General features: G+C 42.2%; 1 protein-coding gene across 4 annotated transcripts in view; it reads right to left on the bottom strand.

The window, feature by feature from the left end:
* The window catches only part of SLC44A5 (solute carrier family 44 member 5), a 155,269-nt gene extending 140,163 nt beyond the window's left edge, over positions 1 to 15,106 (bottom strand). For 2 of the 4 annotated variants that reach the window (XM_028733071.2, XM_077928582.1), the window contains exon 1: positions 14,624 to 15,103. In XM_028733071.2, the coding sequence (XP_028588904.1) occupies positions 14,624 to 14,660 (37 nt within the window). In that variant the 5' untranslated portion in view covers positions 14,661 to 15,103. Of the gene's footprint in view, positions 1 to 14,623 lie in introns of all 4 variants that reach the window. The other 2 variants (XM_077928581.1, XM_028733072.2) reach the window with 2 other exon arrangements.
* Positions 15,107 to 16,628: the final 1,522 nt, after the last annotated feature.

Genomic DNA, 16,628 nt, shown 5'->3' with positions numbered 1-16,628 from the left:
TACCATTGCCACACCTCTGTCTTTTCAAAGAATGGTGCCCTTACAATGAGTGCATGTGGGAATACCCTGTTGTCTTCACAAAGCTATCACTATAATCAGCACCTTGTTGAACTTTCTGGGTAATGGAAAGTCTAAGGCAAAATTCACATGATGGATAATGTCACCTGTTGAAGCCATAACAGAGACATTTCCTGTGAACAAGCTTCACTTAAGTGCATCTGTGTGTCCTAGAAACCTACAGAAACCATGAAGTCACCTGTCATGTATGACCTAGTTGAGATTCCCACATTGCAGGGGGTTGGACTAGATGACCCTCGGGTCCCTTCCATCTCTACAATTCTATGATTATATGATTCCTGGCTGAATGTTTATTTTTATTTTTTATTAAATTTGTTAGCCACTTTATCTTGCCCAGGGCAGCCCAAAGCAACATGCAGCCAAACAGACAGACCCTCCACCAAGCTGCAGAGATACATTAAAACCAAGAGAAAAAAGAAATGCAATAATAAAACATCTCACCCACTTCTACAAGGTGGAAATGTCCATGTCCATGGCTACATAGGAGAGGATTTCTACATGTTAAAATATATGTCTGATGTATTTGTTCAGCCATTTGAAATCATGAAATAGGCTTGTCCCCCTGCCCTTCTTTTTAAAGTGGAAAATTACAGACTACATGCCATTGCTATTTTCAGTATCTGGAACCTGTTCTATACCCTGCAACTGTTACAGCTGCTGATTGGCCCCTTCTATCAGCAATTTTGTTGTTGCTGCCAAATCCCCTGGCAAGGAAGAAATCAAAAAGCACTCGAGTGCCACTTTGAACTCAGTGAGGTATCCCTGTGATATGATGTCTTCACACCCAACTGTTTCTGAAGATATTCTTCCACTCTGGCTAGCCTCCCTCCCGCTATGATCTGTGGGAAGGGGCAGGCATGAATCAGTCACTCTTTCTGTTCCAGGGCTGGTGGCTAGAGCAGCTGCGAAACAAAGCTCGCTTTGTTCATGCTTTCTGATTTTTAGCCGACTTTGACTGAAACTTGGGCAGACTATGCTCCTGATAGCAAAATCTCTGCTGCCCTGGACATTTCCTTGGAAACAAAAGGGAAACTTTGGGGATCGCTTTTTATTTCCCACTAGTTTAATGTTGCATCGTGCCACACCAAATCTCTGAGTGGTGCAAGATACCAAGGGGTTCCAGACGCTTACCCAACGTTTGTGTCTTCTTTTGGAATGAGGCACTGTGCATACTGGGGTGTCCTTATGATATATGGTTTATTTCCACATACATCTTGTTTCCCCCATACCTACAGTCTTTGATTCAAAGAGAAGTCAAACATTGCTCTGAGTCTCTCTCCAGCTTGCTGCTTTGCCTTTAGCTCACATCACTGCAAACTCTATGCCCTAAACTCTGGCTTTCTTCTTCTAACTAACCACAAGTCTGGGGAGGGGGCCCCACCTGCTTTCCGTCTTCTTTGTTTCCCTTAATGGCCCATCACCCAGGAGATCATCTCATCAGAAAGCTAGCCTGGTTTATATTTTCATACTTGCTGGATCCAGGGGTTAGAAGGGTCTTGAAATACAGCCTACTCCCCTTGCCCCAACTCATGACATCAGTAAGACAGTAAGGAGCTTATCAGTGATTGTCCAAATAGCCTTTTGCTAGAAAAAAATGGGAAACTATCAGGCAAGTCCTAGGTCAAGTCATGTCCAAGCTAGAGAGTCTTCAAACCATCACTCCTAATGCCATGACACAAATTTTCAGTCAGTCCTAATTTATGCTGGCATTAGCCTTACAAGCAACCACTCCTGAAAGCTTGTTAAATACAAGCTTGATCCTTTCATCTTCCTGAACCTGAGCTCTGAGATAATCTAACTAAAAGAAAGGTGCTCTAGAAAAACAGGAACATGGGCATGGGCACCTTGAGAGCTGTAGCTGTGGTTTCAAAACTTATATTCACAGCACGGTCTAACTTGCAGTCTATAAGATTCTTAGACTAAATATGGATACCACTTGGAGAACAGAATTATTTAACAACGTGGCAAATTCAGCATCCACTTTTAGAGCACAAAAATGTGCTGGGCTATCCCTAGAAAAAAGCAGGAACAATTCAGATGCCATGACAAAAGTTGTAGCCATCGCTTCCAAAGAAAGTGCCTTCACAGAGGAATATTATATATATACACAAGTCTGCAAAAATGTCTGTGGAAAAATATGTTGCACTGCAGCAATGGTGATAAGAAGTAAACATGTCCTGGGCTGACAATGACAAAATTGTGTTGTTCTTGTTTCATCACAGAGAATAATGAACTTTCATGTTCCAAAACTAATAGGTAATTTTGCTGCTGAGAGGGAAAGGCTGCAGCTGTGGTACATCACTTGTACTATACACAAATCCTTGATAAGCTTCTTGTCTCTTAGCTGCATATGAGATTGTGACTGATGACTACAGAAATACAAGCTCAAGACTGATGGCATTAAAGTGTATGAAGCACATTTAGCATTGTTACTGATGATGCACTTGATGATGCAATCATTTTTGTATGCCTCCTGCATTAAGATTTATTACCCATTTTTCACCTACGTTTTTCATTTCCCTCCCTCCCCCACCCAAAAATAATACTGTGCTGTCAAAAGTAACAAAATCACCTTATTTCAAGGTCTATTGATAGTGTATTTTTCTGGTTTGGCCTACGATCCTATACCTACTTACCTAAGAATAAGTCCAACTGAACTCAATAGGAGATGTGTATGGGATTGGACTGCACAATGTATAAACCCTTCCATCCCTGTAACAGCACAGGGAACAACAAATTTAACAAAAGGCATAATCCATAGTGTGGGAAGTTCCAGCCAAGGTTAAAAAGAGAAAAGTTATGAATGTGTTTGAATGCTCCCTGCTGAAATCAATGGGACTTAAAATAGACCCTTCCCACATATGCTAGGCTGGGTCATCCTCTTAGTATTTAAATATTAATAAAATACAAAACATAGAGTACTTGAAAAAGCACATCCTTTTCCAACAAAAAGTGCTTTGCTCTGTTTTCAGACAATGCTCTGGCAATCTTGTAGTGAAAGCAGGTTTCATAGCCCAAAACAGTCCTTCTCGCATGCTCTTTGCAGCTTGGTGCTGTGTAAAGGACCAATGGAAATCTGTGAGCTAAGGCATGTTTAACTCTGCACAAGATCATGCTAACACCTGATGCACTGAAAACAGAATGGCACTCTGCTTTATTTCTAAAACTGCATATACTCAGAACAACATAGGTGTTTACTTCATATATACCAAACCTTAACCTTGCCATTCTTAAGCTATCATATGTGGGAAGTTGTACTTCTTTAGTAAGATATTCAAGTTCACCACAGTTACTACAATGGAACATGAGGTGAGGGAGAGGGATGTCTCCAATGTATGCAGGTCACAAGCTAAACATTATTTAGAAATATATAGCTGTGTGTGATTCAGCAGGCCCTGTCCACCACACTTTTCACAGAGACGGATACCCAACAATGCAGGTAGGACATTGTAGGTAGAAACTGGTAATCAGATGTTTATGGCCTCTGAACATGAAACAAATTCATTTACTGCTGTTATGGTACTTAATATTCATACATCTATCCTTGACAAAATTATCTAATCCTTTTTTAAAAAAAACATCTCTGCTAGTGCCCAACACATCTGTCATAATGATAATCATGCTATAATATTTACGTGTTAATTATGCACTGCAACCTTCCAATTTATCTGTCACTATCATTGAGTGGCAAAGTGGTTTTCTGGGGGTTGCATACAGAGAAAGATCTGTATTGCTCGTGTAAGCTTCTTAAGTCTGAAGACCACCTGTTTCTTGTATAAGTTGCATGACAGTTAGAACTTATCTGTCCAAGAAGTATGAAAAAACAAATGCTATTGTTTTGCAAAGAGGCCCATTGTTAAGTCAGGCTATTTTACTTAGAATGTGCTTCTTTAGTAGAAGTCCTATAGAATTTACTTCACACACTGGGTGGGTTTGCATGTTGTGGTAAACTGTGGCTAGTGGTAAACCATGGCTACCAACCTTGTTCCTTTACATTGGAGCTCAGGGGCAAAAAACCACAATCCTTGACTTAACCTCATGTCAAACAAACCATGATCTAAAGATATTATTGGCTTACCAGTTAACCATGGCTCGCTGCGATGTTCAAACACAGTTTAATAGGAATTAACTTGTCTAAAACAAAATAATTTCACAAACAAGTGCAATATATGTATGCATGTACATTACAGAGTCTGGATTAAACCTGTTATATTTATTTGGATTTGTAAAACAACAAAATTTAGATATAGAGATGTGCATTTATGTACAGTGCACATTGGCAATATGTGGGACATCTACTGAATGCTATTATAACATCCAGGGGTGCCAACTTGAATAAAATATTGAGGGGAGCAGCTAGGCCCTCCCCTGCATTATCAATCACATGATGCGGCACACACACACCATTTGAATAGCCATGTCCATCAATTTGGAAAGGACCAGCCCCCTCAAATACTTTATTGGGGGAGGGGGCAAATGAACATCAGCCCCTAGCAGTTGGCTCCCATTTTAGCACCTAATTTGTAGATTGGTATTCTGCCACATATTAGCACTTTTGGGGAATAAAGAAGCAGAGGAGTTCAAAACTTTTCTCCCTTCATAGGCACCTAAGCAGAGTAGAGTAGTGTACGTACATGGGGATATTTCCATACTGGTACAAAACAAACTGTGAGAGGACCTGAGGTCCTATTACAGTGAATTAGTTACACACCGCAAGTCCAATTATAATAAGCTCACAATGACTGTCCAATGGCAGGCTCACATGATCTCTTCTTTTGGTTTGGGGAACAGAGAACAAAGCCCTAAGTATAGATAAGTATTAATTAGTCTTATATTAATTAATATATTGATTAATGGTGGCTCTGTTATATTTACTGAATTGTTCCATTTCATATAGGGTTTGATTGTTTTTATTACACTGTTGTTGTTGTTTTATGGCTCCACACATGACTGTTAAAACATTTAGAAAAGTCTACTCTCAATGAACTAATCAGCATTTCATAGAAATGCAACAATGATTGCTTTTGCTATTCAAATCAGTACAAGGAAACATTCAAATAGTCAGATAAAGTGACTGCCTAGCTGATGGTGAAAAAACAATGCAAGACTGAATGGCGTCCAGCTAACATGGGTTGACACCTGCAGCTGTATTCCATTTCTCTTTATTCCACCAGCATCTCACCTCTCTATAAGGATTGCCTCCTGTTCAGAAACTGGGTACGCAATCATTCAGCAGCTGTGTACAGCTTAGCACAGCTACTCTTCAGATAGGTTGTGAGCTTCCATTTGCCATCATCAGCTAACCTGTACACTCTCAAAGTACAATATACAATTACAACAAATCAAAACAACTGAGCATAGTTAAAAGCAGTAGAAAAACAAATATGTTTGGGGATAGGAAAAATAAAAACACTGTAGAAGGGTTAGAGTACGCTTTGTCTAAAAGACAAAAAATCTGGGGATGCAGCCTGTTGAAACTGTATTGCCTCACATAAATATGGGGCTGGGGAAAAAAAAAGAATGTCTCTTTCCATTCGCAGAAGAGACCAAGATCCAGGAAGGATCACACTAGCCAAAGGGGGGGGGGGGAGAAGCAATTTTCACTAATTTCCGCTTCTGCCTGCATCCCCTAGCACCATTCCCCATGCTGTTCCAAGTGGGGGGCGGGCAGTAAAGGCAGAAGGGGCAACTGGCAAAAATCTGCCCATAGGTTGTCTGGATCCATAGGTTAGGTAATCTGGATTTATCACGTCTGATTCAATATATTTTGCCAACACTGCCAGTGATGGTGTAATAGCTTGTCAAACTAGGACTGGATGACCTGAAGGCAGTCCCTTAGCCTAACCTATCTCACAGAGTTGTTGTGGGGATTAAATGAGGAGGGGACAGATCCACCTTGAGCTCCTTGGGGGAAAGGTTGTATATAAATGCAACAAGAAATAATTAAATGCATCCCAATCCTTTCCTTATGCTCACTAAGGAGGAGGCCCCACTAAGTTTAATGTGCTGCAGGTACCTGGAAGCTGATGTGAATTTTAATTTGTTTTAGGGTTTTAAGTTCTTGTGTGTATCATATTTTTTATTTTATTTTATGGTTTTATCTTTTTGTAAAATGCTCTGAGGGTTGTTGTTTTTTTACAATCAAGCAGTGTATAAATTTTATGAAATTGATAAAATAAATAAAAGTAAAATGCAATTATTTAGAAGCTAGTGTTGTATGTTGCATCAGCATTTGGCTTATATACCCTCCCTTGACAGGTTGCATACCCACAACCTGAGACTTCTCCTGCCCAGAAATTGTTACTTCTCTTTCCTGCTTCAAGTCCCTCTTAGAGCTAGGAGATAGGAGGATGGGGGAAGGTGTGGAATCTACTAACCCATCTGTTGCCAGAACAGCCTCTTCTTCTTCTGCCACATCCTATGTGCCTTTCTCTGTCTCAGACTGCCCTAACTCTTCTTCCTCCTCCTACCTTGGCTCCTGCCTTGTGGGTGATGACAAACCCCATAAATTGCTGGGCCCTTCTCCTGGGTCACCCCCCTGACTCCCTCTGCCACACATTCTTCAGAGCGCTGCCATACCGTCACACTATCATATTTTTAAGGATATATTTCTTCCAGCAAGCTTTTTAAGCTGTATGAAAAGGTATGTGTCTTAGGTGTCAATTCTGTATTGTTTTTAAATCTATCTTTAGCTGTTGTTTTTTGTATTGTTTTTAAAAGCTATTCTTAGCTGTGGGCATTTTTAATTCTATTTCTACTGTATGCATGTAAATCACCCTGAGGCACATGTAAAAATAAATTAATGAATAATAACTTAGTTATTTGTCCTGCATTTAAGTTCTGCCATTTCAGCCACATTCTGCTCAGCAAATTCACACAGGGCCAAACGTATGCATTTTGTATCTTTTTGCTGTTTCTTGCATTTAATGATTTTTCAAATGGAACAAAAACTTTATTAGTCGCCGTGGCCTTTTGCGCACAGAGAAATAAGAAAAACCTTCCTAAACATTGATTATTTCTATGTCAATAATTCTTTTGAACTTTCAGCCTTAAAACAATGTTGCTTTGCTGAGAATAATCCCACTCGGTGTGACTTCTCATGATTACAAATGTTGCCTGTGTTCTTAAGTATTTGCACAGTTAAAATCATAACAAGCATCCTAAAACACAAACAAGATAATGATGTTAACAAAACTGTATATAACCTGTCATTGTAGCAAAGGCTCAAGTTTATATATAAAATTTTAAATATAACAGTATTTCCTATTTTATATGTATCTATATATATATATATATATATATACACAGTTTATTCTATGCAAATATTCTATATATGTTTATTAAACATGCAATACAAAAATGATACATGCCTTAAAACTCCCTACATACATATTTATAGAATATCTTAAGATAGTTTCTATCTGCATAATGCTTTGTTGAAGTCCTTACTATTTAGGTTAAACAACTCTAAAATACATATTTACAATATGACTATACTATATCCAAAATGTCTTTGCATCTTGTTGTATCTCATTTTGCACACTTATAGGAGGGATTTCTGTATCTGGTCCTTTCAATATAGCCTTTCAGTTTAACAATGAGAAAAAGAATAATCCAGCAGCCAAATCCTGCTTGGCATAATTCCCAGCTGACATGAATAGGATGCAAAACCTTAACAAATTGAAAAGTAAGCCAAGAGAAGCTGTGAATATACGCATATTTCATGATGAACATGTTTATTTGTCTACGTAATATATAAAATTGCTCAACAAGTTTTAAATGTGGTTATGCTTTGAGCTATACAAAGTATATCAGATACATACGAAAAGTAAACACACAAAGTTAGCCACAATTAGGATTTTTCAAATGTGAAAGTATTTTATTGAAGCTCAACATAAGAAACACATAGAACTATGTGGCAAAGAAGTAAATACTGTGAAGGTGTCCCCATTACAAGCAGTCATTACAAGTGAGGTCCCAATGACTTCTCACATACCAGTTGGTAATAAACAAATTGTGATCAGTGGGCAACCAAGGCTACAGATCCTCAAATTCCTGCCTATAGTTTCCAGAGTAAAAAGTAATAAAATTACACACTGATAGTCATAAAGTATTGATGAGGAGGGAAATAAGCAAAATGGATAGTTTACATACATGTAAACTAAAAGCAACCACTTTGCAATGGAGCCACTCTGTGGTGATTCCAGTTCTGCTTGGATAATACCTGGGGAGTGTTCTTCAGCCCTGTGGAGCCTTTCATGTGGGTTTAATTTAAATGCTGTTTAACATCTACATGAAACAACTGAGTGGGGTCATCTGGAGTTTTGGAATACATTGCCAGCAACACGCTGGTGACACACAGCTCTATTTGTCTATCTCTCCTTTACATCTGCAGGTGAGGCAGTGGATGTGCTGGACTGCTGTATTTCCTCAGTAATGGACTGGATGAGAGCGAACAAACTGAAACTCAGTCCAGATAAGACCAAGTCACTGTTAGTGGTTCCCTACACTGGAAGGATGGGAGGGTTGCTTGCTCTTGATGGGGTTACACTTCCTCTGAAGGAGAGGGTTACACAGCTTGTGGGTATTTCTGGATCCTTCACTGTTGTTTGAGGCTTAGGTAGCCTCTGTGGCGCAGAGTGCCTTCCATCAGCTTCGGCTGGTGGCCCAGCTGCACCCCTATCTTGTCAGGGATAGCCAAACTTATACTTACTATGCTCTAGTAAACTCTTGGATAGATTATTGCAACATGTTATTATGTAGGGCTGCCTCTGAAGACAGTCCAGAAACTTCAGCTGGTGCAGAATTTGGAGGCCAGGTTCAGACCCTCCAAGTGTCCCTATTTTCCAGGGATGTCCAGGATTTAAGAAAGCCTTCCCACTTTCTGATTTGATCCCGGAATGTCCAACTTTTCCTTAGGATGTCCCTATTTTCATTGGAGAAATGTTGGAGGGTATGGAGGTTGCTCACTGGTGCAAGATGAATTCAGCATATAATGCCAATCCTGACATGACTGCATTAACTGCCAGTTATTATTGACCTGTAAAGCCTTAAACCGCTCAGGACCACAATTCAGGACCACATATTTACACTATGTGCAAGGTGATTATTGTTTTTATGGTATGTATTTTTGTGCTTTTATATTGTAATCCTCTGTGTGATCTTTGGATGAAGGACAGTATAGAAATTTAATTTAATAATAATAAGAATATCATTAGAATCTTGCAAGCTCCAATGAAATAACCCATTTCCTTTCCCATTTTACAATTCAGGACTGGAGCTGAGAGGCTAAGTTGCTTACAGTAATTCTCAGCTGGGTTTTGCACCAATACATCCATTTTTATTTCCAACAGTTCACCTATTGATTTACAAATTACTCACATGCCATTTTTATTTCAGAAAAGAGATCTTAACAAAAAGTGTATTTCTATATTTCATGGATCTTCTTCCCTTTCAAATGTATTCTACTGTGAAAGAGGCTTATAAAGACTTTTAGGTCATGTTTAAATGCATTGTACCAAACAACTGTGGCACCAACTGTACCACCAGTTAAATGTACCAAGCATCTATGGTACAATTGCTTGATGATAAGAGAGAATAGAAGATAGAACTAAAGAGAATCATTCTGATGTTATGGTACCAATTACTGACCCGCTATAAATAAGCACAAATATTCTTGGCTCATGAAATTAGGGTGGCCTAAATTTGTATAAATGATCAACTGTCAGTTCTGTATTTGCAACTAGAAACTGATCAGAAGTCAACATGGCATGCATGTAAGATTAAGGAGTAGTATTACTGTCATCATCAACAACAATGTGATTCATATGCTCAGCAAATGATCAGCAAGATCATTTTGCTGATGTAATTCCAATCATGGCCAGCCAGGGCCAGAGCAAGAGTGTGTCAGCTTAAATCAGTTTAGTCCCAATACATTGGTTAGAATAATTCATTTTGAATAGCTTGTAGATTGAGGTCTGCTTTTATTCTTTTACTTCTCACAAATCTTCCCTTTGAAAGTATCATGAAATATTTATTTTTTGTACCTTCTGAAAAGACGTGTCAGCTATTCAGATTATTTAAGTGCTGGGGACTATTTCCAAAATTTTATGTACACACTAATAGCATGTGTAACAAAAAAAGCAATGTAAGAAATTGCCCTGCATGGTCCTAAGTAACTGCATTTTATAATATACAAAAAGCAGCCTGTAATTACACTGATAGATTTCTCCCTACAGTGCCAGCTGTATAAACTTTGCTTTGACAGAGGCATATTTCTTTTTCATTGAGTTAGTACAACAGTTTACATCTAAGGGACATTAAAAAGTTGCAATGTATAAAACATGGGAAACTAGTTATGTTCTATTGATTAAAGAATGTAAGGAAGGGGGGCATTTATTATAGACATTTATTAGGGGAAAGTAACTTGTAAAGGGATGTAACTTAGATAAGAGAGTTCAAACAGCTTTACCTCATCTATTTCATTTTAATCCCACAGCTTTGAAGAAGTGGGGCAGCAAAAGCAAATCCAGCAAAGTCAGAGCAAACATGACTTTTAAATGTGCTGAATGTGGATATCCCTTGCAATGAAAAGGATCCGTGGAAGGGTTTTCTACTGATGAGTGAACACTAATTTGTGAATTAGGAAGCTGTGGGCAGGGGGTGACACTTCCACTGAACAGTAGGAATCTGTACTTCCCTATGTACTCCATCCACACAACCAGGAAACAATATCTGAAATAAGATATATAGTGTTATGAGTTTGGGCAGTGAGAGTAGGCTGTACGCAGAGACCCTTCTAACCCCTGGATCCAGAAAGGGTGAAAATATAAACCAGGCTGGTTTCTGGATTAGATGATCGCCTGGGTGATGGAGCATTAAGGGAAACAAAGTGAAAGGGGCTCTGTGCAAGACAGCAAATGGGTGTGTTAGAAGTTAGTTAGAAGGACAAAGCCAGAGTTGAGGTCTAGAAGCAAAGCAGCAAGCTGGGAATAGCCTTCAATCCAAGGTTACAACCACTGGAGAAACAAGACCCTTTTGGGGTGTTAATGCTGTGAACCCCTCCACCATAGGCTCAAATCGTATATTTGTGTAAATAAACCATATATCATAAAGACACCACAGACTCTGCTGTGCCTTCTTCTGAAGGAAACACAAACTGTGTGTAAGCACCTGGAACCCCTGTAATCTCGCACCACTTTGGAGACTGGGGTGGTGAGCGACACGGGTGTTAGAAGTTTTAACACTTGCCGGATCAGGGTTAGAAGGGTCTTTGAATATGGCCTACTCACACACACCCAAACTCACAACAATATCATAGTGTAAACAACATGCTTCCACGTTTATCAAAGTCTTCTTCTGTGCAGCTTTAATAGCCATTAGTGCAAAGGGTCTGGGACAAAAGAACCTAAGAAAACCCCTGCTTGATTAGGTCAAATACTCATCTAGCCCAGGATCCTATTCTCACAGTGGCCAACCAGATTCCTTTGGGAAGTCAGGAAGCAGGACCTGTGCACAGAAGCACTCTTCCCACTTCTGATTCTCAGCTACCTAAAGGGGCTTCCATCAAGTTATAGTGATGAGATTCATTAGTTATTGTAACAAATATAAAAAGCATGTTTTTAATGCCAGAACTTTTTAGCTGGTAAGAACAACAAATGGTTTCAAATGGCTTGACTCTTAAACTCTGTTGAACAGCCAACCATTAGCATGGTTTGCTTTTCCTTTGCAATAATCCAGAACTTTGCATGCTATAGCAATAATATGGGAAGCTACTTGAAATATTTCAAATTAAAAAAAAAACACCAAAACCATTCCCTTCTGAACTCCATTGCAGCTGAACTGAAAGTAAGAGAAAGGGTTAAAATTGCTAGATAGCTGGTATAATCTAATTGGGATTCCAATGCTCTCAGATGTTTGTCAAGACATTACTACTACCCAGTTCCAAGCCACGTTTTAATTCAGCATTCATCAGTTTCCTCTGGAAAAGGCCTTCAGCTTTTCCTCTATTACTTTCTTTGTAGCCTTGGAAACCACCTGAAAACACACTGTGGAGCAAAATTTCAAATTGCTGCTGTGGAATTTGAGAGAAATTGGATGTGATTTATTTTTCAGAAGATGAGGCTGAGGAAAAGCACTATTGGTCTCATCCGCTCAATCCCCTGGAGACTGTCTTTGCATGAAGGGAAAGTCCCTAATTTGCTGAGGATCTGAAACCCATCCACTACCCTCACTGGTTTAGCCAGCCAGTTAAAGCTGTTCCCAGGGTGTGGCTGCTGTTGGGTTCTGACAGCTTCCAGGAGTCACAGGTGACAGCTGAGTGCAGGGTGGGGGACCAAAGGTGGACAAACTACCCCAGAAGAGGTACTACCTTTCCCCCAACACCCCATACATCCCAGTAGTTTTGTAAGTTTGCATAATTCATCAGATCTCATGGCTTCTCCTACACAAAAGGAGGCAATAAGATTTGAATGAACATTGTTTATTATGTGTTGTATGGTACGCCATCAGATAGTCACACCGACACAACAATTTTTAGCTGTCACACAGAAGATGTAAAGTAACAACCACCACATTCTTGTGACTCAGTTCTCACTTCTGGTACGTCTATAGCTGTGTGATCACACCACATTTTAAAGTCTGTTTCTCAGTTCAGATATCTGCTATTCCTTAGCATATTTTAACAGCTTCATATAAAACATGGGCATATCGGTTTCCCCACTGCAGTAAACCAAAATGTACTGTCCCTGTGTTAAATTAAATGTGCTAAGCCCAAGGGTAAACATATTTCAGAAGATACTTTTTGGGAGGGAACTGAGTTTGGTTGGTTGGTTGGTTGGTGTTGAGCTGGAAAAGGGATGTGAAAGGAAAAAAACGGTTTCAGTAGCTTTCATATGTTTTAAATTGGAATTTTATTAGATTTTGAAATTACTAGTCTGTTACTGTGGACACAAATGGCTTAGCTGCTCTGCAAAACATCAAAGCCTCCAAATGGCATGGGATGCATAGAAAAATGCTCCAACTCTACATTCTCTAACTCCAGCTCCTTATAGGTTTACTTATTCCCTCTTATGCACCACAACACACACCATATTAACAGCACTCACCTATATCCATATATTTTTTTTTAATTTGGACACAGAAACAGCAGTCACAAATGGGGTTATTTGTTTATCACTACACCACAACAGCCTACAGTCTCTAGTTCTACATCTCCATTACAGGCATTCCAAGTCCTTAAAACACAGACCAAATTGTGCATCCTTGATTCATTGGGTCCCCTCGAAAATAATCACCATATATTTAATGCACAATTAAAGCTCATTATTTCCCTCAAATAATCCTGGGAACTGTAGTTTACCCCTCAGGGATCTATGGTTCCTAGCACCCTTAACAAACTACAGTCCCCAGCATTCTTTGTGCTTTAAATGTACACAGTTTAGACATGACATCCCTCCCCGACCCCACTGCAACTCTGGAGTCTAGTCTTTCCGGCTCCACACTAAGCCCTTACAGCTCAGCCTCAGCACCACATTTCTCAGCCTAACCTTTTATTCAAATCCCTCCTGCTCCTGCTGATACATCCACCCCACAAATCCAACAGCCCAGATTCCCAAGTCGGAAGCATCCCTCCAAATAGTCCTATTCTCCTAAACCCAAGCCTGACACCGTCTTCTCACCATATCTGCCTCCAAATCTCTCGTCCTTAACTCCTGGCGCAACAGGAGAAACCACTTCCCGCCTCCCTCCCCAAAACGGGGAAGCAGAGTTGTATGTCCAGCATCACCACCATCATTTCCTCCTCTTCCTCTTCTGGCTGCACACAAATATAAATAAATAAATGTTGCCACGGTGCTAATTTAAACCCCCTTTTCATCGGGTGGGGGGGAGAGAGGTGACTGACAAGCCCCAGCTGCCCACACCAAATCTCCTCAGCCTCGGCCGAATCTCCCCAGCGCCTCGCACCCCATTTCCTGCCCCATCCCTCCCCCACCCCCGTTTCACCCCTCCCCAAATGTCTCCCTTCGCACCTCGTGGCCACAAGGAGCAGTGCTCGGTCCTCCCCCGGGAGGGGAAGACAAAGCGGCGGCGGCGGCGGTGCACCTGCTGGCTGACCCCCCCCCCCCCACTCCTCTCTTCCCGGTTACACGACCGTGAGGGAAGCGGCAGAGCAGCGCCTTTTGCCCCGGACTTGCCGCCTTTCGCCGTCGCTCCGCCAGCCTCAGTCAGCCCCAACTTTCCGACCTCCTCAAGGGTGCAGCAACAAGCCGCGCTCGCCCGAGTGAGGAAGGGAGAGAGAGGAGAGGACGGGAGTGTAGGGGGGAAAGGAAGGCGCTCAGAAGCGCGGAGGCGACCGAGGGACCTGCCCGGCTCCCTCCGCTCGCCAAAGGCAAACAAACTCCGGCGGCAGCGGGGCTGCGCGCGCCAAAACAGGCCGGAATGAAACCCAGGAGGAGCCGGCCCGGAGTGGGCTGCGTCGCGGCGCCCGCCCCTCACTCTGCGTTGCCGCCGCTGCCGCCGCCCGAGCACCCCTCGCCTCACTCACCGTAAGGAGAGGCAGCGGCGTCCCCCTTCCTAGCCATGGTCGCCCGCCGTCTTTCGGCTTGGTGGAGCCTGGAGCCCGGGCGCCTCTCTCCGCGCGCTGCTCAGCGTGTTCTTTGTTGCTGTGATGGCATGAGAGCAGGCAGGCAGGCAGGCAGCCGCAGGCGGGCTCTGAAGAAGCAGAAGCAGAAGCGGCGGGAGCTACCGAGCGCTGGGTCGGTTGTTGTTTTCCCCCCTCCTCGCGCCCCGAGAGCGACCCCCCCCCTCTCGTCGCTCCTGCGCTGGTTAAGGCAGAAGGGCTGCAGCAGGTAAACACTGAGGCGAGCTGTGAGGCGGCGGCGGCGGCGGTAGCAGCAGCACAGCTGCAGTTGCTGAATGCCTTCCCGGCCTTCCCATGCACGCGGGGAGGGAGGGGGCACGTGGGACTGCCCCCCGCGCCTCAGCCCGCCCCGCCATCCATATGCAACGAGCCAGACCGCGCCGAGAGCCCCCCGAGGGCGCCAATGAGCCCGCCCACCGGCCGGAGAGGCTCGCCAACTTCAGGCCCGAGGGGCTTCTTCTGGGAAGCCTAACTTTGGCCACGCAGGGGCGTCTGTGCTTAAGGCCGGTGGGGGACAGTCAAAGGCGCGTTTACTCCTCTCTCCTCTCCCCACCCCCACTTGTTGGAGAGAGGCGTTGTGGAGTTTCGACTTTCCCAAATGTGTTGGGGTACCGTCTATTATTATTATTTTTAGACAGTAGAAAATCTCTTCAGGCACGCGAAAAGCAGCAGCCCGGGAGTGGGGGAAATCCTCACTGCTGCCTACATTTTAGGGCAATATTTGGCTTTGCGGGGGGTGGTCCTTCCCCGAGCGGCGTCTTTCCCCACATGCAAAGTTGCCCTTGGAAAGTTTGCTCTCGGTTTTCTAGGCTCCCGTGGAGCTGTCCTTTCCTCCCGTGCTGATGAAGGAGTTTCGCTGCACGACAGGGATGGATCGGCTTAGGCCTCGTGTTCGCAGCCTTGGAGAATCCTCTTTCAAAGCTTGGCGATGCAGTCGATCTGAAGGCTTCATTGCATTAAAAAAAAATAATTAAAAAAATATTTTGTATTTTAAGATTGTGATAAAGAATAGAGGGGTGGCAGTGTGCATAAACCCATTAGTCCTACTCAGAGGAGACCCACTAAAATCTATGGGCAAATTACTTAACTCCATTGATGTTAATGGGTCTGCTCTGAGTATGACTAAAGTTGGGTGTCGCCCTGTAGGTACATGTATAAGGTGCAGGAAATTCGTCTCCGCTGCACTGGGACATAAGTCTCAGGACCACTTATGAAGAACAGAGAAGACTCAAATCAAGGTGCTGGTTACTTGCCTTACTTGTAGTCTTTCTGGGTATGCATGTAAAAGAATACATAATAAATGGTTTCAGTGACCCTGCACAATGCAACAAGTAAAATGAAAGTTTTCATTAATATTAACCTATATTTTATTTGAGCAAACCTTCATTCCAAAGGTCTTTCTGAGCCATGCCAAGCTACATGTTCAAAGTAAAAGTTTTTTAAAAAATAAATGCCTCCCTTGCATCTGTTGAACCAGATTTTGATTATTTGCCATTTTGTCAGGATTATTTGACAATGTGGGCAATGGTTGAGCTGTCAGTAGGCCATTAAGCATGGTTTAAGGCAGGAGTAGACAACCTAAGGCCCGGGGGCCGGATGTGACCCAATCGCCTTCTCAATCCGGTCCATGGTCTGGGAATCAGCGTGTTTTTACATGAGTAGAATGTGTCCTTTTATTTAAACTGCATCTCTGGGTTATTTGTGGGGCCTGCCTGGTGTTTTTACAAGAGTAGAATGTGTGCTTTTATTTAAAATGCATCTCTGGCTTATTTGTGGGGCATCGTTCATATATATTTTTTTCAAAATATAGTCTGGCCCACCACATGGTCTGAGGGACAGTGGACTGGCCCACAACTGGAAAAGGTTGCTGACCCCTGGTTTAAGGTGATGATACAACAGCCCTGGTTCT

The sequence above is a fragment of the Podarcis muralis genome, chromosome 5, assembly GCF_964188315.1.
Source record: "Podarcis muralis chromosome 5, rPodMur119.hap1.1, whole genome shotgun sequence".
Lineage (NCBI taxonomy): Eukaryota > Metazoa > Chordata > Lepidosauria > Squamata > Lacertidae > Podarcis > Podarcis muralis.
Note: the sequence above shows the minus strand (reverse complement) of the source record. Positions and strands in the feature narration are given on the sequence as shown.